This window comes from Anser anser, assembly GCF_964211835.1.
Source record: "Anser anser genome assembly, chromosome: 30".
Classification (NCBI taxonomy): Eukaryota; Metazoa; Chordata; class Aves; order Anseriformes; family Anatidae; genus Anser; species Anser anser.
The window spans coordinates 1,280,030-1,301,368 of record NC_139751.1 but is presented as its reverse complement, the minus strand read 5'-3'; the positions used below and the strand labels follow the sequence as shown (position 1 = coordinate 1,301,368).

Here is a 21,339-nt window from a genome sequence, read left to right as displayed (position 1 = left end):
GTTTGAATGCTAAGATCTTGTGCTTAATTCTCCGAGTTTTCGTCCTGTGGGTCTGTCAGTGCAGCACTTAACCCATCTGGTGAATCTAAACCATGAGGACAGCATCTTCTGCACGAGGACGCCCGCAAAACCCGTCTCTGGTCGAGCTGCACAGAGCCCTTGTGTGACTTTGTGCTGGTTGCAAGGAAGGAGATGTCTCCTTGGCTCTGGGAAAGGTATCTGCCTCCGACGGCTGCTTTGTCCTTACGGTAGAGTCCTCGTTCTTGGTTTGCTGTGAGCTGGGAAGAAAAAAAAAAAAAGAAAAACTCAAGTCCCAAAATAAACTTCAATTTTAAGCCAGTGAAACTAAGCGAATTAGAAATGTACACACTTCCACTCTCAAATCTGCACTGCTCTGCCGTTTTCTGCGTGAAAAGAAGGTTTTGGAGCGCTTCGTAGCTGTTACGCCAGTCACGTCACATCGACTGCGTAGGTACTCTGCTGTAGATGAGAGGTTGGCTTCTGCATTGCGTTTCTGGGCTGGGTTTTTCTTCCTCTTCAAGCTTTTAACATGAAATATTCAATCGTATCTGTGCACAGAAGAGTTGATACAGGTATCATGCTTCGGAGAGCTGCGATGATTGTATCTGGTGGTGAGCACATCCTGCCTTTGCGGTGTCTGTGTTAGCGACCTGAGCACGACTTTCAGGTTTCAGGAGAAGCGTTGTCGTGTCGTCCTCCAGCAGAAGTAGGGTCAGGCAGAACATCTCTCCAGAGTTTCCCAAACAGTGTCTGAGGTACATCCAACCACGAGGTGTTTTTATGGACGCTCCAGGTTGGCTGAAAAGGCAGGTCAGCATCGTGTTCGGAAGGAGATCTGAGCTGGATTACCCCAAGGAATTTATTTTGTTTATGGTTTTTGTACGGCACTGCTTCGTGCTTCTAGAGTGCCAAATGCTTAAGAAGAAACGATCCTCTTGCACAAGGGATATCGAAGAGGAGTGATTGCTTTGCTTCCCAGATACCATAATTTCTCTTAAGAGACTATTACGTACCATGGCACAAGTTTTACTTATATGAAACATATGGAGTCAGCAGACAAGTCTTAGTGAACAAATTGGAGGGCAGCAATCCAAACCGATGCCTGTTGTCTCCGTTTCTCCTTTTTCAGAGTTTTTGCTTAATTGCAAGCTTTCTATTTGGACTGTAGTTTCTCTTTCTTGGCAGAATGTCTTGTCTTAAATTATTGCTGTCAGCACGTCCTTAGCCCTTCCTGCTCCCCCCATTCCCCCAAATTGTGGAGCACTGTCTGTGGTGCTTCAGACTGCCATTAAAAAGGCCATTATGTTTTGCAGTTGAAAGCAAAGCCTGCCGTGACTATAATACTTTATCAACAAGATACAACCATCTTCCTATTAATATTAGTACATTTACACACTGCTTTTATAAACAGTGCTCTTTGAAATGGCTGATATTTAGTGATTACGGCTCCATTAGGCGTAGTAACAGATGGTTAACATACAAGTACTTTTTATGTTGTCATCGATAGCAGAAATACTAAAATGAAAGAGAACATGAAATTAACGTGGGGCGCTGGAGGGTCTCGTATCGACGTAAGGTCATCAGATCGAGGAGAAAGTAAACTGCTGTTTAGAGTGATGCAAAATAGGCCGGAGAGGGATAATGAATCATGCTGGAGCGAGACTAGCGAGCGTGGGTACTGGAATGGATAGCGAGGCCACAGGGAGGATGATCCGCAGATGGGCAGACCACAGTATTCTGTAAAACGTCCAGGTTTTAGAAGAGGTAGGACTCCTGCAGCTACTCAGTTAGAGGGAGAGGCCTGGAAAGTCCCTGCCTTCTTCATCAGCCGAAAGAGAGGTGGAATTAGGCCATGGACATCAGATAACTTCGCCAAGGTCGTCCTGTGGAGATGAAGCAACAGCTTTGCCGAACATCTGCAGTTGCAGCTTCCATCAGGTTTTTTTTCAACAGGCACGATGTGATAGCTGTAGGATAAGTCTAACTTAACACCCTCGGAAATTCTTAACTCGCTTTTTCAGGTGATGCTTTTGTTAAACTTACAGTTTTCTGTTAAACAAATAGTTTTCTGGACACTTTTGGGTTGCCTATTCTTATTTACTCTGTCCATTCCTAGAAGGAAAGTAGCTCACGCTTCACCATTTCTTCCTGTGAGAACTGGAGAGTTCACACTTTCGGGTTTCTGTTTTAGATGAGTAATTCGGAGGGCTTGCACATTTATTGCATAATAATAAAAACAGGCCAATGCTGTTAGAATTAAATGCCAGTGGTAAATAAAGCAGTAGAGCTTAGGTTGTTATTTAAACTAATCTAATGCTTCTTGCACCTTTGAGGCAAATTGGCCACTGCTAAGAGAAACTGCACAGTCACCTTTGCATTAAATTTATTGCAGAATGAAAAACTAAAATGTGATCTCACTCTCATTAAAATTAAGTAATTGATGTCATCTCTCAATTAGAAGATTCTTTTGGGAGCTTTTGGCAAGTCATTCCAGGTTGCTATTAAGACCTGACCAACGAAGCATCCTTAAATTGGAGGGGATGGGAGATGTTTCTCTGATAAGCAACTGAAAGATACGAAGGAGCATCTCAACAAAGTACCTGGTTGCAAAACCACCAAACCCAGCAACCCCAAACCACTCTACGGTGGGGCTACCAAAAGATTTCTTCTCTGTGGAGATTTGTCTTGAGGTTAGTAAGGTGAAGTCAGCAAAATTTTGAAATAAAGTTGAATACGTTTCTCTTAATGTGCTTGTCTCGAGGTACCTGGCTTGTGAGTGTCCTGAATGTGAATAATCACCAGAAGCAGAACTCTGAAGGGAAGGATTCAGATTTTAGCTTCGACACGAGTTTTTCTCATCACGCTAAACGTAACTGTAATCCGGTACTGATAGCCTTTTGGCTCTGCTTTTCATTAGCTGGCGTAACAATTAACTGTTGTTACTAGTTTACTATGAATACATTTTGCTGTTTGTTGCTTTTTCAGACAGCTTGCAGTTCCCAACCTGTACAGCTAGAGCTATTTTTTTTGCTGTTTTATTCATAATACCATCTAGCATGTTTTAAATAAAATAATAATTTAAAAAAAAAAAGAAGCATCCCTGTTTGCAAGAAATCTTTCATCTCCAGCTCTGGGCTATGCAGAACTGGAGTGGTAAGGAGACTTGTGTTTTTGTGCTGGCTTCATCATTTTCAGAATATTAATATTTAATTTAGGCTTTTTAAAGCTTTTAGCAGATTTGTCAGGCTTTCTTCCCTGTGGTGGTATACGTGAGGACAACTTGAGAGAGCGTTCTGATTAACTTGCAGTATGGAATGCGGTTTTATTTATTTTGATTTATGATTGAAAAAAAAACACTCCTAAGCCGCTCATCCTGTTCTGTAAGTAGCTTTGCCATAAACAACCGTAAAACAGATCCAGCAGTTTTTCTCTTTCTCCAGCTAGAGTCCCACCAAGCAAACGCTCGTCGCCTCCAAGCGATCGATACCTGTCCGTGCCGTGGGGACCGCCGGCGGCGTCGCCCTGCGGAGAAAAGCCTGGGCAAGCAGCAGCGGCCAGCTGCGTGGCGCGGGGAGCAGCAGCTTTCAGGGCAGCACCGTCGCGTGATCCGTCACGGCGTGATCCGTCACGGCCCGATCCCTTCACCTCGCCTGGGCTGCCAGGGCTCGGGGCAGAAGTCGGGCTGCGAGCACGTCGAGCCCTGTGCTGCGAGGGTGCTTCGGTGACGAGGAGGTGCTCGGCTTCCCCTCGGTTAGGGCTGCACTGTGCTTATTTATGCTGCTGGTACATCTTTTGGAAGTTTGTATAATGGGTTTTCATTGTTTTTTTTACCTAGTGTTTTCATGATAAATTTGATTTTGGAGAGATTGCAGCTTGTCAGCACATCCGTTATCCGTAGCACGTACATGCCGTGACATTTCAACCAGTTACTAGAAATAAAGTTCTGTCTCCTTCAACTTCAAGCCGTTTTATGAAGTGAAGAGCACAGGACGTGAGAGCAGAGCTGGGTCAGGTAGGCTGCCTTTCAGCGCAGGAGATAATTCGTCCTGAGAAACATTTGGAACCAGTTTAGAGGTTGAATTTCCTTTTTTCCATGCAGACCGTGCAGCTGCCTTTGGTACACAAGCTCCTGGTGGGTTTGCATCGTGCTCAGGCAGTTCTGGATTAGGCCTGCGGAGGAGTTTATGCTTTTCAGCTGACGGCCCTCGGAGCCATGACTGAGTCCCACGTTGAGCCTCCTGAAATGTGGTGTTCGTGAGTCAAGATGCAAACAACACAGGGGAAACGCAGTCAGCATTCTGGCTTCTGGCAGAGCCCCTTTTTGTTTACCAGCTCATGTTTCTTTCCAGTTGGCTGCTGTTTGCTGGGTCAGTCGATCTGTTGTTTAAAATAATTTGTTTATAGCTAATGCTGGCTTTTGGTTCTTTAATACTGAATTTACTATCAGGAGTTTTTAATTTACCTGCAGAAAGCTGTCTCATTCCTAGGCGAGCGTGTTTGTTTTTCTTCCCTTGCTATTATAAATAAATCACTGTGAGTTTATTTCTACTGCATCAAATGTCTCTGGCCTTCGTGGGAAGAGGGTGCAGCAGCATCAGCGCCAAACGGAACAGTTCGGAGACTGTTTGGGTGTTTGCTTAGCCAGCAAAGCAGTGCTCGCTTGCTCTTGTGCTCTGCCGGGTGCCAGATGTGCAACACGCTTCCTCTTTCATTGATATTCAGCTCCTGCGTGTCGTTAGGGGCTGCCTCATTAATACTGCCAGTGTCGGCTGTGCTGTGCGAGGGCCGGTCCCTGGTTTGCAGGCCTCCGGAGCGGAGACAGCGGTGTTGGAAGCTGCCCGGTCGGTTCTTCAGCGAGGTTTATTAGCTTTTAAGCTGTCCTGTGGTGCGAGCTTGGCTTTCCCAGAAGGGAGGTCCCCCCGTGCGGGGAGCTCTCTGCCCTGCTCACGCCGTGCACGGAGAAGAGCTGACCCCGAGAGGGGGGAAGTGTCAGCAGATTTTCTCTTGTCATTCGCGGTACGAAAGCAGCTTTCCCAAAATCGTGCCATAGGTAGGCCAGGGAGGAGTTCGGGTGAGATGTTTCGCTCAGCCTTGCTCTCTAGGCTGCTGGGGAGATTTTAATTATCACGCGAACAAAGCAGCGATTGTCCAAAGCTTTGTGTCACTCCGGCTGTTGTTTTATCGAGTGCCTCCGGTCCCTGCTAGCTGCAGATCTCAGCGAGGTGCTCTGGGGTCACTTGTTGTGATTACTCCGTTGCTATCTTCTGCTTTATTTTTCACTAATGAGAAATCAACGCGGTAGAAATTTTCTCCTGTGAATTTTGCTCACGTGAATGTTTGGCTGGAAAATGTGATCTCAGGAATAGCTTTTAGCAAGGTTGCAGCGACAGCTTTCATAACAAATGCATTGCGTTTTGGAAGATTGTTTTATTGTAAATGATTCCCGTATTTGCTTTCAAAGACTAGTTCTACGAACTAGACCACGTCTTTAACTGCAGGATCTTTTTTGTAAGCTCTCTTGTTCACTTGCTTTGCCTTCTTTTTCTTTTTGTCAGGTTGCTGACTGTGTGCTCTTAAATAATCCTACTGATTTTTCCATACTTCCTTCCCTCTACAAGTACGACACTCGAGAATTCAGTTTAAATTGGAAGAGGAGATGGTGCACCCTTAGAGAGGCCAGGGTGGGAAAACTGGCTGTTAGGAGCCCATTTCTGCAGAAGTGTTTTGTGCTCAGCAGCTTCGTGGTGGATCTCGGGTGGGTTTCCCGGCACTTGGGCTGACCGTGAGCGTGGGGCAGCTGGCTTGCTGAGCTGTGCTGCGTCTGCAGTAGGATGTTTTGCCACAGTATTGCTCGTCCATCCAGCTCAAAGGCTTTCCCGTTGGCAGGATCTCGCCGCATCCTGCTATCCACCGTCCGAACAAAGTGCTTCTGAGGCCGGCGCTTTGACTCTCCAGTGAGAGCCCCGAACAGAAGTCGTTCCTCGCATCAGCTTTTCTTGTAAAGAGCACTGCAGCTGACACAATAATGGGTTTTCTTAGGCTTGCTGGGGACATGCCAGCGTGGTTTCCTTAGCAGTGAAATTCCTCAAGAAGCCATGGTTGCTGATGTAAACATAGCTGGAAGCTTAACACAGCCTGTACTGAGCGTGGGGCCTGCGATCTGCTTCCTCTGCCCTGCTGCACAGCGCCTTTTTCTTCTGTTCTTTCTGTTTCAGTCGGCTTTCCCAAGCCCGGAGCCAACTTGAACAGGGAGTGCTCTTCAGGCCAGAAGAGACGGCCTCGCCTCGGCGTGGAGGAGCCCGCACACACTCGGGGCTTGTGCGCGGCGCCGAGCAGCTTGCCATGAGCCCGGACGCAGCTCCGCTTTTGTAGTATTTGTGTTGGGCGTGGGGTTGTTTTGAATTACCACGTGCAGAGCAGGTTTAAGGGTATTTCACACAGTGCAAATGACTCTCGATGTCTATCTCCGCTTTGGTTCCAACTAGTCAGGCTCAGAAGAAATGAAATAGGGGAGCCAAGAGCAGTTTGGGAGCTGCTCACCGACTGCCTCCTGTGTTTTTGTCGAGTACGCTTCTGGAATTGGGTGGGAGTTTCTGCAAGGCGAATTACTGGTGTTGCACACTAATTTGAGGCTGGGTAAAAAATTAATGATTGTATTGCTTTAACATTAAGTAGTGGGATCCTGCTGCGGTGACTAATGCTGTTTAATAGTAACTATCCCAGAGTGAGCACTTGTTAATGCTGTAACGTGGCTGCGGTTTGTGTTGCAGATCTGAATGCTTTGGGACAAACAATGTATTTTGCTCTCTCAAGCAGCCATCATTTCTCTGCTGCCCTTTCCTGTGAAGTAGGAGTGACATCCTCATGAATACAGGCTTGGCACTGCCTCTTTGGGAGGATTGGGATAGGAGGCATGCGGGAAAACGTGTCATGATAGATGTCTCGCCTCTTTAGCTTCGATAAATCCATTCCTACGATGGCTTTTTTGTTTGTTTGGGGGGCGATCGGTCTTTTAAGTGCTAATGCGTTCGCTGAGATATTTCTTTGTTTCAACATGCATAATCATCGAGCTCAGCCAGTTATTTGGAATAGCATTTGCCCATCTGGAACTCCATAATTATCGTGCTATGGTGCAGTACAGCATGCCAACTAGGTTAGGGCTCTGCTCACACTGTATTTAAAGGAGGATGGGAGTTGCATTTCCATACCTGAATGCTTTGTGATAAGAAGCACTGGTTGATCGGTAGATAGGGCAGTAATTGCTCTTAACTTCTTTCTTTTCCCATTCTGCCATCGTATTCAGGGATCTAGAATTTAATTACAAAAGGCAACTTCGGGTACAGTTGGACTGAAACAAGTTGCATGTCCAAAGTTGCACCGTGTCAGATGTGGAGGAGGGCTACCAGCAAGGAATACCTGTGGCAGTTGGCCTATGGTAGGAAAATCAAAGCTTTCAAGAGCGTTCTTAAACGTTGCCGTCTGCAAGCCTTGAAAGGGTGAGTGGCAGGAGTTGCACGCAGGATAAAATCCATAGAAACTTCTGTTTCAGTCTCATCCCAGGCGGATCCACTGCGGCAATATTCTGGTGTTTCTGTGCGCGGGGGCAAGAGGAAAGCCCTTGTGAAGAAGGTTTTGGCGCGTGCCGTGTACTGCAAGCCAGTGCCGCCGATGGCTGCGGTGTGGGAAAAGCTTTGCACGTCCCTCCTCAACCCGTCGCCTTGCTTTGGAGCCCCTGACTGCCGCTGGATGCTGGTTGTGCAAAAACTGAGGGGAGATGCTTGGCTTTCTAGTGATGGCTGGCTTTCTACACGGGTCGAAATACTTCATTTTGAAGCAGGATGAGGAGTTCTCTTCGGGTGCCTGCAAGTTTTTGGTATTAAGGCTGTGTTGAAAACAGGCTTGGTTTGGAAATTCATCTGTCCACAGTAGCCTGGCTGGTGGAGAAAGTGTGCTGCTTGGAACAGGCGAAGAATTTGCTTGTGTGTAATCCCTGCTAGTTGGGCTGGATGGACAACTCCTGGGAGAAGGTTATCAACACCCGCGGTTCTGAGGGCTCGGTTTCTCCCTGAAGGAAGACGGTGATGCACCTCCTGAATAAGTGCTGAGTCACGGGGTTGGTGCTCTTGCATCGAGTTTAGTCATTTCCTGGGAAACTTTTGTTTTCGGTCTGGTGGTAGAGGGCTAGGTCTGTGTGCTTGTGCTGGGGATGAAATAAATGTGACTTTCTGCCGGAGGTTAGTCAGAAAAGAGAACTTTTGCAGACTTGCTTCACTTGGGCTTTAAAATTCGTTGTGAGTTATCTTGTTTGACATTTTACTCAGCTTAGACTGTGCATATAGCTTGGTCTTGCACACGGTTATGTGGCATTTGCTGTTTTTCATCATCTGAATGCGTTGTTTTGGTGCTGCATTGGTGTTATAAACCCCGTGAAGGGCTCCTACACCGAAACCCAGGTTCTGCTCAGGGACTACTTGTTAAAAATAGGTGAAAACGTTTCTCTTGAACAGATTTTGTAAAAACCCTACTTGCGACAAAGCTTTGCTTTTATGCCCTGTGTAATATTCAGAAGGGAAAATGTATTTTTCCCCATGCAAGTTGCAGCTATTTAAAAGTTGTATATTTTTTTTTTTCTCCAGGGTGGGGTTAGACGCAGGATTTATTATTTGTGCATGGGATTAAGCTATTTCTGTGCATATGCTGGTTTCGTGGGTAACGCGTTGTTACTCCTACTCGGTTAAAGGTCGGACTGGATGATCTTAGAGGTCTCTTCCAACCCGACTGATTCCATGTGAAATTCATAGGGCTGCACTTTGAAAAACAATAGCTTACATAAAAATTCACTCCAGTCATTGTACTCTGCAGGTGTTTGTTAGAGGCTGCGAGCAGAGCGTTTCTTTAGTAGGGTTATCAGAGTTAACAGAATTTGGTGAAGTATTTAAAGGTTTGGAGTGGTTATCTCCAAGAGTTTTGTTATTTTAAACATTTTACCTGTTGCAGAGGTAGATGTCAGCCTTGCATTGACAGCGAGGTCTGAGCTGCTGGTGCAGGAGCTTATCAAACATCCTCTTGTCCCAGGTAAGGGTCTGAAAGGCAAAGCATCTCCAGCATTCCTGTTCTTATATAGGAACGAGTTAGAAGTATGGCTTAAAGTTTGGCTGCGTCCTCATTTGAGCAACTTAGCTGGGGAAATCCTTTGAAGAAGCCAACCCCGGAGCATGCCGGGGTCATGCTGATGCTGCAAAAACCGTGCACACACAACGTGCAAGAATGTTCTCGTGTCTGCTCCAAAGAGAAGAATCAACAAAGTTGTAGTTCGTATCGGGGGCTCTTTTATTTACAGTGGTAAGTTTCCAAGTATTTTTCGGTGTCCCGGACTTGCTGAGCCTTTGAGAACTCCTTTGCTAACCCAGGACGGCGCCGTTTGCAGCAGCAGTAAGATGCCACACGGGTCTTTTTCTGCGGGGAAGGGAGGGTCTTCAGCTGAAGCTGATCTGATGCCACCTCCTTTTTGTCGGTCACCCCCTGCCCGCGCACACAAAGAAAACTGAACTCCGTCCTTAGCTCACCCAGGTTGGTGATACATCACATATGGCATCTAAGATTACTGCCCATAATACACGTGCCGAGACGGGTGACGCGAGGACACTGGGTCAGCTGCAACTCCGAAAAGCTGCTGTACGAGAGAGAGGTTCTTCAGTAGTTGGATTTGTTGCTTAAAGGTGAAACAACAGCAATAAAAAAATATTAAAAGTGCTTAAGGTGCACTTGGTGCACGAAGTGACCTGGGGGGAAGTGCACCTTGTGACCTTAAATGACACAGCCCCAGACCTCTGCACTGGGGCAGTCTGTCGCTGTACACGGGGCAGACCACGCCACGAAAACGCAATTGCATTCTTTTGAAGTAATAAACGTGGAGATTAAAATAGTTTTAGTTTGATAAAACAGCATTCGTCAGCCTTTAGAAAAGATTTTTTTTTAAGTGTGGAACAGAGTCCCCACAGTGCTGGAGCCAAGCAGACTTGTAGTGTATATAAATTAATCTGGAGCTGATCTGTCTGTGAAACTTCTAGTGCTGCAACTGTAGCAGTATAATGCTGGTGCTTAACAAACACAGCTTTGTAAGTCTTGCTGCTTTTTCAGTAGCCTATTCATATTCTTAATGGGAACAGAATGGTGCTGTTAAAGGGGAACTGCAACGCACAGACCTGTTCTCTTTGTTTATCCGTACTGCTTTTTGTGATATAGGGACTGAGCAAGGCTTTATTTTATTTTTTTTTAAGAAATCTGTGACTTTTTTTTTCTGTAAGACTGTAGTTTGCAGGCCTTGGTATTGTCTTCAAGGAGGAAACCTGATATACGGCTTCACCAGAAGGAAGGAGGAGGGAATCTTTGAAGCTGCATCGTCATCTGGCCTCAAACAGAACGAGGGAATTGTCTAAACTTGTAACGTAGTTCTAGCGCTGAATTTATAGCCAAAAAGTGTTGGGAGTGCAAGACCTTTTAACAGGTATGCTCTGTTTGGACACGTGAAAAGAGGTTTAAATGTAGTTCTTTGGGTTGCTGAAGCCTGGCACTGAGGACGTCTTAGCTTTTGGCCTTGGTAAAACCATGGCAGGGGGTGTCTGGAAGGTGCCAGTCCTCCAGGCGGTGGAAGAAAGGTGAGCTCTAACTCTGAAATAGGTAATTAATTACTTCAGTGGCAATAACGTTGGTTACTGAGGTGCCAAACAGGTTGGTGTGATAGCTATTTTCTGCCTAGGCCATAGCTGAGACGGTCTGAAGTGTTAGCGTGCATGCCTTTCTAGTTCGGGATTTCTCAGACATGCCACCTAACGCGTCCAAGCACACTTGAGAGGCCTTATCTGGATGTGGCATGCAGCGAAAGAACATTTTGGACTTTCAGCTCTGCACTTCTGGCTTTCAACATCTCCAGCTGGTGGCTACTTCTGGTCAAGGGCAGGAAATCCAAAATCGAGCTCTGCAAAACTGGCTTGATTTTGTGTCCTTTCAGAGTTAGAGGTGGTAAAACTGCAGGGAGACATGGCCTGGCACACGTGCCTAGGCATCGAGAAGGGGAGCAGGGAAGAAAGGCAAAGTCATCAAGGTCACTTACACGGGTGAGACCTGAAAAGCAGATGCAATGCTGATAATATAATTTATTTCCTTATTTTCCTATTATAACCTTGTTAGAGTGTTTGCTGTTAAGTAAACAGAGCAGGTATCCATGTTTGGGGACTAATGAATGTACCAGAAGCATTTCCAGGATTCTCTGTTAGCATAAGCTGCTAGAAATATCAAAACTGTTTTTTTGTTGTTGTTTTAAAAGCATCCAAACATTTTTCAGAATGCATACAAACTCATTTCAGATTCGACTCTTTTGCTTGATGCAGTCAAGTGTTTGGAGGCTTTGTTGGAGAGATGCTGTGCGCTACGTGATCATTTTCCTTAATTTCTCCACTGTAGTAATTATGGTTTTGTTAGACAGTAAATGATTCAGTGCTCTCATTCCATGGGGGGAAGGGGAGCAAGGATGTTGAAAGAAGAGTATTGTCTGAGCGTAGCAGGATTAGCTGGTGTTACCACCTTGCACTGATTGAGCACCGCTGGTTAGAATAGATCATCAACCCTAATTGCTAAAAAGCAGCCTGGCGTCACAGGGCGGTGAGGCTCCTGGAGTTTTAGGCTCCTCTGTTGCATGATTTGAATATAGGTGTAACATCAAGGCTGATCGGTGGCAATTGCCTGGGCTTCCTTCTGCCCTGGGTAAGCCCGGGCAGTTCCTCTGGTGGCTTGAACTCTCGGTAGGCAGAAAATGCCAGGGGGATGCGTGTGATGAGGACGAATTCTGATTTCTAAGTGAGGAGAATCACACAGGAAGGGACTCTCATGGAACATTGCTGTGTCTTCCAGGGAATTCTCTTTCTCAGCTGCAATTGGTTTAATCACAAACAAAGCAGGCCTCTTCATCGCAGCGGTGTCTGCGGTCAGGACCTTGTCCAGGCGCCCTCAGCGAGGACAGAGGGTTGCTCCCGGACTCGACTCCGTCTCTGCAAACCATAAATGCTGAGTTATTTCTGACTCCAGGGAACGACAGCCATCTCTTAGGTATTCGTAAGACCTGCTGCGTCTTGAAAAGTAGAATGTTTTTAAATTCTTTTAGATTTGTCAGAAGAGAGGAAAGATGAAACGGGCTGGAGGGGGCAGCGTTGGAAGAGGGGAACAGCACTGCGATACCCAGCAAGATGAGGAGCTCCTGAAGCAACGCCGTACCCTCCTGCCACAGAACCTGTTCTGTGGAGCTGCCTGGAGCTGGTCCACTAAACGCCGTGCAAATGAGCAGGAAAACTGAGCTGGTGGCTGGGCAGGAGCAAACCTCTCATGTGTTGGGACGGGTTAACCTTTGTGAGTCGCGGAGGTGCTTTTGGGGTGGAAAAACCTGGGAGTTTGGGTAGCAGAGGGAGGAAAATGGTGGCGCGTGGAGGTGGTGGAATGGATCGTGGTGGTGGAGCAGGGCTGCATTTACCCTTCAGCCCCTTCCACCGTCCTGGTTGCCTGAAGACGTTGCTGCACCCGAGCTGGTGGCCGCTGGTGCCAGGAGGAAGGCGAGCCTGTTCCTTCGTCGCGTCAGTGACCGGAGGCCTAGCTCGCTCACACGGCCCTTACATGTAAAGAAAGAGGAGATCCCTGACCATAACACGGGAGCAGAACTGGTAATGACTTCAGCTTGTAGCAAGTTCTGCTAAAACTCCTCTGCCGTGCTGTGAGAGGTGGCCCGGGGCTGGGACCGCTGCTCTTGAGGCCGGGTAGGTGAGGAGGCTCTGCTGAATTTGGGGTAGGGGCAGCGTGGGGAGGGGCTGCTTTGGGGACAGTAGGGAAGGTCACGATGTGAGAACGTTGGCTGGTGATGGTGAATGGTTCTCGATTGAAACGGAACCGAATTTTTGCTTTCTTTTCCCAAGAATCCCCTTTCCTCAGCAGGGCCTCCTCAGCGTGTGGAGGCGCAAGCACGGCTATAGATAAATATAGCCTCCAAGTGAACTGAAACAGTTGTAGCTGGGAGAGGGCCAAAAGAATGCCTCAGCAGTAAGTGTTTTTGTTTGTAATTTCTTTCCGAGGAGTGAACAAACACTAGCACCGTGGTAAAGCTGAATTGTCAGCCCTCGTTTGCCTCGCTAATGCTTCGTAGTGCTACGCCTGGGTAGAGAGGGGTTGGAGTTCTTGGGTTGGTTTTTAGCCGTCTAGAAGAATTTAGCACAACAAACATCACAAAGTGTTGAATTTATGGGAGCAGGGTTGATGAGGATTTACCAGGTTTATGTAGTAGGAGTGAATGGTTCTTGAGATTGCAGCCCCATTGTCTTGGTTCTCTTCCTGTTGCTGTAATTTATGATCTTCTGCGAGGAAATCCGCATTTATGTTCAGATCGAGCCATTTCCATTTCCTGTAGATCAGCAGAAAAGGGATAGCGGGAAAGAAAATTTCCCTCCTGGTGAGTCTCTGATTTCTGTCTGAGTGGATCAATCGAATTTGGGGTATATGGGACCGGAGGAAGGAGACGCTGCGCCGTAAATGCCTTCCGTTCATGCACCACGTTAAAAAGACATTTGTTTTCACGACTTGTGATGTCGCTTTAGGCGTAACTCCTGTGGCTGTAGTAACTGGATCATGGTTTTATTAGGATGATTTTCCACCTGTTACCCGTACCTGCACCCAGCCTTTTCTTCCGAGTCTTAGTCCCCGTGTCTTGCTGGAGATCCTATTTCAGTTAATTGTGGTCTGTTTCCAACTTCCATGGGTGGCTGTCCTTAAAGAAAGAACTCTGACTCCGATTTATCAGTTTCTTTTAACCTTTTCGTTCCCTACTGCCCAGTTCCCCTTCTATGGGGCTAGCCTAAGAAGTTAAGTGTGACAGCTTCTTATCCCGTAAGACAGATGCTTGAGCCTGTCAGTCTTTGTCAAAATAGTGCTGGGATTGGTTTGTTTTGTTTTTCTTTTTTTTCCTTTTTTTTTTTGGGTTGGTTTTGCTGTTGTTTTTACAAGCGCTACTTGGAAATCCAGCAGTGGGAGGGCACAGAGCTGCAGGGAAGCCCCAGGAATTTCTCACCCTTGTTTCTCCTGCCTGGGTTTTACTGGCTGTAACTTCCCTGCTCCTGCCAAATAGCAGCTGACTTTTTCTTATTATCTCATGCTCAGAGAATCCTTTTTTTTCAAGCGATAAGATAAATGCCTTGGATCACGTGCTAGTGAAGGTTGCGAATATTTTGACCGTTGAGAGTGCTGCTATTTGTTGGTAATGCACTAGTATTCCTTCGTAATGCCAACAAATTTCTGTGGCAGATGTTGCATTATATATAGTGCGTAACCACCGATGTCAGGAGCCCAATTAAACCTTGCGGAGAAGTTAATCACAAACTAACAAGCTCCAAACAAATCTGTGGGTTGGCTTATAAGGGAAAATCCCTCCCCCTGTCTGTGCAGGTTTGTTTTTCCTGAAGTGGCAGTCACCCGGCTCGATTTGCTACCCAAATGTGGGGAATTAAAGCTGCCCCTGAAGATGGAGAGGCAAATCTCAAAAGCTTGGAGGTTTTGTAGCTCACGTAGTCAATGAAAATATTACCCTTTTGGTGTGCGCTCTTTGTATGGCCTTTCTTGAAGGTGTAGCTTTCGTTCACTGGCAGCATGCCTTTCTTGTGAGCTGGGTTCATTTCACTGAGCTGCGTATTGCAATCAAGCATTAAAATTAATGCTTTGGTTGGCATTTCGGTGCTTCGTGGCCATTCTCATTTTCTGGTGCTGGATTTGTTCGGACTTGTTGGGGCCTGACTCCAACGTGGTAAAAGAGAAGTGAGATAAAGTTGTGTGTGCAAATGCACGCCCTCCGCTAGGCAGCATATTTATCCATTTCAGCCTCAAAACCTTTAGGCTAGGTGGTAAACGACGCTGAGATTCGACTGTCCAGCAAAAGGAGCTAATCCCGTTCCCTTTCCAGGCATTGCAGCACTGCAAAATCACCTTTAGAACCCAAACGGCCACTTGGCGGGAATGTTTCATCGGGGATGCCAGCGGTGTAGGGAGGCTTAGAGCCTAAACCCTTTAATCACCTTTCTGATGTGCCCGTCCCGATCCGGCTGGAAGTGTCTGGCCGAAAGATGCTGCAAGGAGCCAGGAAAAGCTGTGGCCTGTGCTGCTCGGTGTCTAATGCTCTGCAGCCTTACGATAATCAGGCTCAGGGCAAAGCAAGCATGTTGTTTGTGATCTCTAGTTTCTTGTCATAACACAAGCTTGGGCTTCATTTTAGCCTGACTAAGGAATACCAAATAATTCTGTTTTCTTATTGCTGTGTATCTGATCACTTCCAATCCTTCAGCCCCAAGAGAGATGAGGTTATGAGTGCAGGTCAGGCTACAAAAAGGCTTGAAATGCTGTGGGGCTTTTTGTTTTAATCCCTTCAAGGTTTCAGTCTTTCTTGTGGTTCTGATGTAATGTGAGAAATTAAAACAAAAGACGGCAGCCAGATGGTCCATCTCCAGGATCAGACAGATTAGTTTTTTTAAAAAAGGGAAACGTTTACTAAGACGCATTCTCTTCTGGAGTTTTGCTTCTGTGGAGCTCAAGCATCTCCCTTCTGCATGGTTCTACTGGTAGGCAAGCGATGGGATTAAGGCTACCAACAAGTTTTAAAAATAAATAGAAAGCTTCCTTTCACTGAATATCAAACCGGATACCGAAAGTCTGGTTTTCTGAATGTGTGTGCTTGGGTGTGCTTGCTGGGCAGTAGTCTCAGAGTTGCCTCTGTTCATCCTTCCATTTTCTGAGGAGCTCTAAACAGTGTTCCCTCCTGCAGTGGGCCCACTCTTGTTTGCTGGAAGCTGTTCTCACTTTGATTAGTTTAAGCTCAGGCTCTGAATTTGCACTTTCCCTTTGCCCTGTTGTTTGGGAATTACTCTGTTAGTTAGCTGAGTTGGCTTTGTGGTTACAGAATATTTTCATGTGCTCCGAGTTTCCCTTTTTACGTTTTCATGGCTTTGATATTCCATTTAGATAGCGGTTCTGATTCAAATTACTGCATTTAAATAGTGTATATCTATGATCCCAAGGGAAACTACAGAAACTCTGTAATATGGAGACTTTGAAATCATGATGTACCCACCTGTATTTGGTTTCAGGTTTTCTTCGGCGTTTGCATTGACATGTTCAGGTGAAACCTTCATGTCACTGAAAAGTAAATGAAACCCAAAACAAAAAACGAGGACTGGTTAAATAAGTTTTCTTTTCTTGGTTTCAGGGGACATCACACAAAAGGGGTATGAGAAGAAGAGAGCAAAGCTTCTGGCTCCGTATGTTCCACAAACACAAGGTAGGTACTTGTTTTGGTTGGATAACGAGTTTGCATAGCCTTGACATTAAAGGGATGTGAAATGGCTGTGGAGCGGAGCGCTGACATTTCATTTGCCGGCTCTAAGCCTGGCAAAAATTCTGTTTTGGTGTGTGTTTCCGTAGCTATCTAATAATGACACTTGTGGAGTTTGCGCGGGTGCCAGGAAGTCACGGGCAGCATTTTGCCTCCAGCTTGCTGGTTCATACCAAACTCCAGGGATTCCTGCTAGCTGGGCTGTTCGCTGGGGCTTCGTAGAGCACTGTGTGTGTTTCAGTGCCTTCTGTGCCCCGTCTTCATCTCACCCCTGCATAAATCACTTCCTACTCCCTTGTCAGCTGCGAAGTCCAGGGCTTTGAATTGGTCATGAAGCGTGAGGTCCTCAAGAATCGTTCTTGAAATCTTCTGAAAACTGGCTTAACTACATAGCCCTGCTTTCAGCCATCTTAATTCTTTATTAGAGAATTTATTTATTAGAATATTAGAGAATTTCTATATTTATTAGAGAATATTCTTTGTTTTTCATATATATTTTTTTACTAGAGTAGCTGAATTCACATACTTTGTTTACATCTGTTTCTTTTGGTTCAGAGATCCTTAGCTGTAGAGCTGACTGGCTGCAGGATAATGATATATAGTTCTAAACTGAAGGACAAGGCTGAAAGTATGTCCGATAATTATGGGGATGCTTGCCCAAAATAATTGCACGACCGATATTTTGAGATGCTTAACCATTCAAAACTAATGTGTCTGGCTCTTAGCAGTTCGGGGAGTGAATGGGTCTGACAGGCAGCAGTGACTGGACTTACTGTAATTCACGGAGACTGAACTACTGCCAGAAAAAAAAAAAAAAAGGAAGGCTAAAAGTGCATTTATTGACCATTAGCACTGCTTCCACTGGGGGAAGCTCGTATGGGTTTTTCTGCTGAAATTGCAGTGGTTCGGGCAACGTTTGAGTAACACAAAACAGTTCTGCCACTGTCAGGCGGTAGCATCTAGACTGTGCCACTCCAAAACATCGATGTTTGCGTTCCTGGTCTCCTCCAGCCCCGCTGTTTTTCAACTTTCTCTTCGCGTATTCCACAAAAGCTGATGCCTGCTCTCTTGCGTGAGACTCATGCCGTAGCGGGTGCTTCATATACAAAAGAACGGGGCATTCTGCCGGAGCTAACATCCTGAAGGCAGCAGGGCAAGCAAAAATTGTTTCTCAGCCTTGAATAAGGTTTTGTTACAAGCAGCACTCCGCGTACTGACGAGTGCTTCCCTGAACCACAGATGGGATGGGAATCTCTGAAGACTGGGTTGTTGCCCTTGTATCAAATCTGCTTCTGTTATTTACAGAAACCCCAAAGTAATACACATGAGTAATCCCTCCTTATGGGCTTTGGAAGTCGATATTTGCTCAGCAGGTCTTTCAGTCCAACGTGTACACCGGGGGAGATCTTGAGCCTTAGGAGGAAACGTGGGCTAGTCCCGTATGTTCGGGTGCCTTCTTGGCACGTTTGCTTTCGTCGTGGAGGCTGAAGCTCTCCAAGCTGCTTTTCATCTGCCAGTGTGGCGTGCCCCTCACGCCTGTCACTTTGCACGCCTGCTTGGTTGGTTTCAGAAAATGTTGTTTAATTAAGAAGGGAAGAAAATGGCAAGACCGTCTGCGGCCCTGCTATTTTAATTGTCCTGCTTTTCAAGTCTGCAGAATGAACCGAAGTTCAGGAAGAGACACAGGTTGATAGGAGGTCACCAATTAAGATAGTATTTTGACTGCTGTTCTGGCTCAGCCCTCTAGGTTTTTTTTGTATATCCTATATCCAGCTGCCCCCATATCCAGCTGTAAAAATCCCACTGAAGCCATGCGTGTGGGGTACAGAATCAGGTCACCTTTTTAACGAGCAGAAACCTAATTTAGTTCGCAACAAGAAAATGTTTACTCCTGTCATTTAGTGCCCTGGGTTTCTCAAGGCCCCAGCCTGATGTTAGCTAATGCATTGTCTCCATTTCACAGATGTGAAACGAGACAAACGAAGGCATGATGACAGGTCAGGGCACGTCGGCGTTGTAATTCAGGAGATTCTTATTGCTTAAGCTGGGCTCCGTTCACATTGCCTCTGGGAGCTCGCCTCATTATTTTTGAGTTAAGGCAACAATGTTAATTACCTAAAGATACATGTTTTCCCCATGCAACATCCATTTTTTGTAAATGGACCCTGCTGAGGTGCTGGAGCTGCCGTGCCAGGCTTGTTGCTCCTCTGTTCTGCGCTGGCTGCTGCACAAAAAAGGCTTTGAAGAAAGTGTTTTGGGCAGCTCCCCAGGTTCCACACAGTAAGTAATGCTGCAGGTCTCACTCTTGCCTTGGACCAAAGCAGGGAGGACGGATGCTAATTTCGCTTTACGCTAACGAGCTAAACCGCAAGCGCCCTTTTGGCACGGTCAGAGAGGGTCTCGATGCTGTGAGTCGCTGTTTTGTCGGAGTAAAGCTGATGTTTGGGAGTCATCCTCAGAGTCATTAGCTAGGACCAAATATTTCTAGGCCCTTTTTAAAAGAAGTAATACAATGCTATGTTTCACTATTTTGCAAAGTGCTTTTCGGACAGACAGACGGACTGTTCTGGCACTAGCAGATGGTGCAGAAACCCACCGCCTCTTGAAACTGGTCTGCTGCAGGCACCAGGCAAACTCCTGCCTTGAGGAAAAGCTTCTCTCCACGTCAGTTGCTGCAAATCTGGAAAAGCGTTCACAGCATTTTAGCTTAAACAATGCCGTTGCAGGAATACCTTGTGCCAAAATTAGCAGCCCTTGCACACAGGCTTTTGGCAGGGTATGTTTTCTTGCTATTTAAGATAATGCGTTCTGTTCCTCTGCTAATGTGTAAAGGAAATTATATTCATTATGCCCTGGTTCACTGTCAGACCTTTCCATGTAGCTGCTGGAGTTCTGTGCTCTTGCTCCTGTTCTCTATTCCCAGGGCTCTCTTAAATAAATAAATATATCTATTTTAACCGCATTTGTAAAGAGAACATAGGGATACTTCTTTCTGAAAAGGTAAGATGAACGTGCCCCGGTGTATTTTGTGTTTCAGTGCACCAGGGAAAGGTGTTGGAAGGCGCAAGTGATGGGCTTGTAAACCTGTGGGAACTGATAACATTTGAAACTAATTTAATTGATCCGTGAATTTTTGTTGGTAATGTGTGCTTTGGTTTTTTCTGCTTCGTGCTCTTAATGGACAGCACGAGGTAGGAGCGTTACAGATTTTGTCGTTTGAGTGTTAAATTTCTTTTCAAATCATGGCACTTTGGAAATGAAGCAGTTCTTCCCTTCCCGAGCGGGCTGTCTCTGCGTTTCCTGTCTCGGCAGAGTCCTTCCTGCCGCCCTGCGTGTTGTGGAGGCTGATAAACCGGCAGAGCTCTACTCCGAAGTTTCTTTTTTCTGTCCTTCAGCGTTGTATTATTTCAAACGGGAGCTGATGTGAAATGGTAGCCGGCGATAAAACAGCTTTGTCTAAACCTGTAAATCACGCACACGCGCTCCAGCTTAGCGTTGTTTAGAGAGTTTCACCCATTTACAAGATCCGACTTGCAGCTACCACAAATGGGGAATTATTTTCTTTCTTTGTGAAGTCTGAGGGGTATCACCATTGCAAATGAAGCTTATCGCTTGACTTTAGGAAAGCAATTTCTCCATCTTTGAAATCAGTTCCAGGACTAAGTGGAGCACCTGAATTCTCCCATCACGTCTCGTTCAGGGCAGAATTAAGACCCATCTGGCTAATTACTCCTGCAAAAGCCTGAAACCTTGTAAGTCTGATGGGTTCTCAGCACTGGGGGAGAGAAGTAATCGCTCTGGGAGTGCTGTTCAGGCTGGTTTGCAAACCCTAGGTATTTGAGTTTGTTATTTACACAGTTTTTATTCTGAAGATCATGTTGTTTGAAGCATTAGTCCAATACTAGCGCTTCTGTGCAATGCTGTATGCAAAACAGCAGAAAAGCAGCAGGCAAACCTGTTATTCTTCTGTCAGATGAATCTAGCACTGACTGTCCTTGTTATTAACGTAAACATTTATCCTTGCTGATCATACGTGATGTTTTTACTGATTCCTTTAGTCTAAAAATGTTCTAATTAAAAAAAATAAAAATCTGTGAATCTCTAAATCATTGAGCCTCTCTGCCTTCAGTAAACTGCAGAGATCACAAACCAGTCAATTCTCTTGGAAAAAAATAATGCTAATTAAAAAATCCATAGCATCACTCAAAAGCAAATCTGCATTTTTTTTTTCTTTTTCATGCCTCTTTAGGTTCCAATCCTGACAGTGGAAACTGCAGCTGCAGCAGGATTATTTGAAAGGGAATGCTAAATAAAGTCACCTATCACCTGCCAGGCTTAGCTCACTTATGTTGCTTTGTTGTTTAACCACTTGTGATTTACTGTAGCTATACACAATTTTCTTGATCCGCGCCTGGATGCTTTGTTAGGCTACTGTAACATGTTATTATGTCATAGCAAAATATTTAATCAAAGGGCTTGCTCTTGGAGTGTCATGTCGCTTACAGACACATCTGATCCCTTTGCAAATGGAATGTCATATTTGCCTTGTGATGCCCTGTAGAGCAGATGAGATGCTTCTGCAAGAGTTATAACAAGTAACTGAATATGAATTAAATAAATTATTTAAAGTAGTGTTAAATCTGCTGCTGACATCTAGTGGGTACTTGACTCTGTAGATGCTCAAATGATCAGAAAGATTTAGGCTTTTCTTCTTGGTCTGTGAAGTTGTCTTGTCTCGGGATCGAAATAAAATTCGTTTATGATGAAGCCAAACGTGGCCCAGTCTGGGGCCGTAACGCAGCTCTCTGCTCTGCAGGTTGGCTCCTAGGGAAGCTCACTTTGCTATTCAAGGAAGACACTTGGCTTCATCTGGATCACGTACAGCCTGTGCTTATGTAAATGTGGTG

At 45.7% G+C, this 21,339-nt stretch overlaps 1 protein-coding gene across 4 annotated transcripts in view; it reads left to right on the top strand.

Annotated features, from left to right (window-relative positions):
- Nucleotides 1-21,339, top strand: part of DIP2B (disco interacting protein 2 homolog B) — a 68,311-nt gene that overhangs the window by 12,984 nt on the left and 33,988 nt on the right. For all 4 annotated transcript variants that reach the window (XM_083814180.1, XM_083814181.1, XM_083814179.1 and 1 more), the window contains exon 2: nt 16,307-16,378. In XM_083814180.1, coding sequence (XP_083670306.1) covers nt 16,307-16,378 — 72 coding nt within the window. The remainder of the gene's footprint in view (nt 1-16,306; nt 16,379-21,339) is intronic.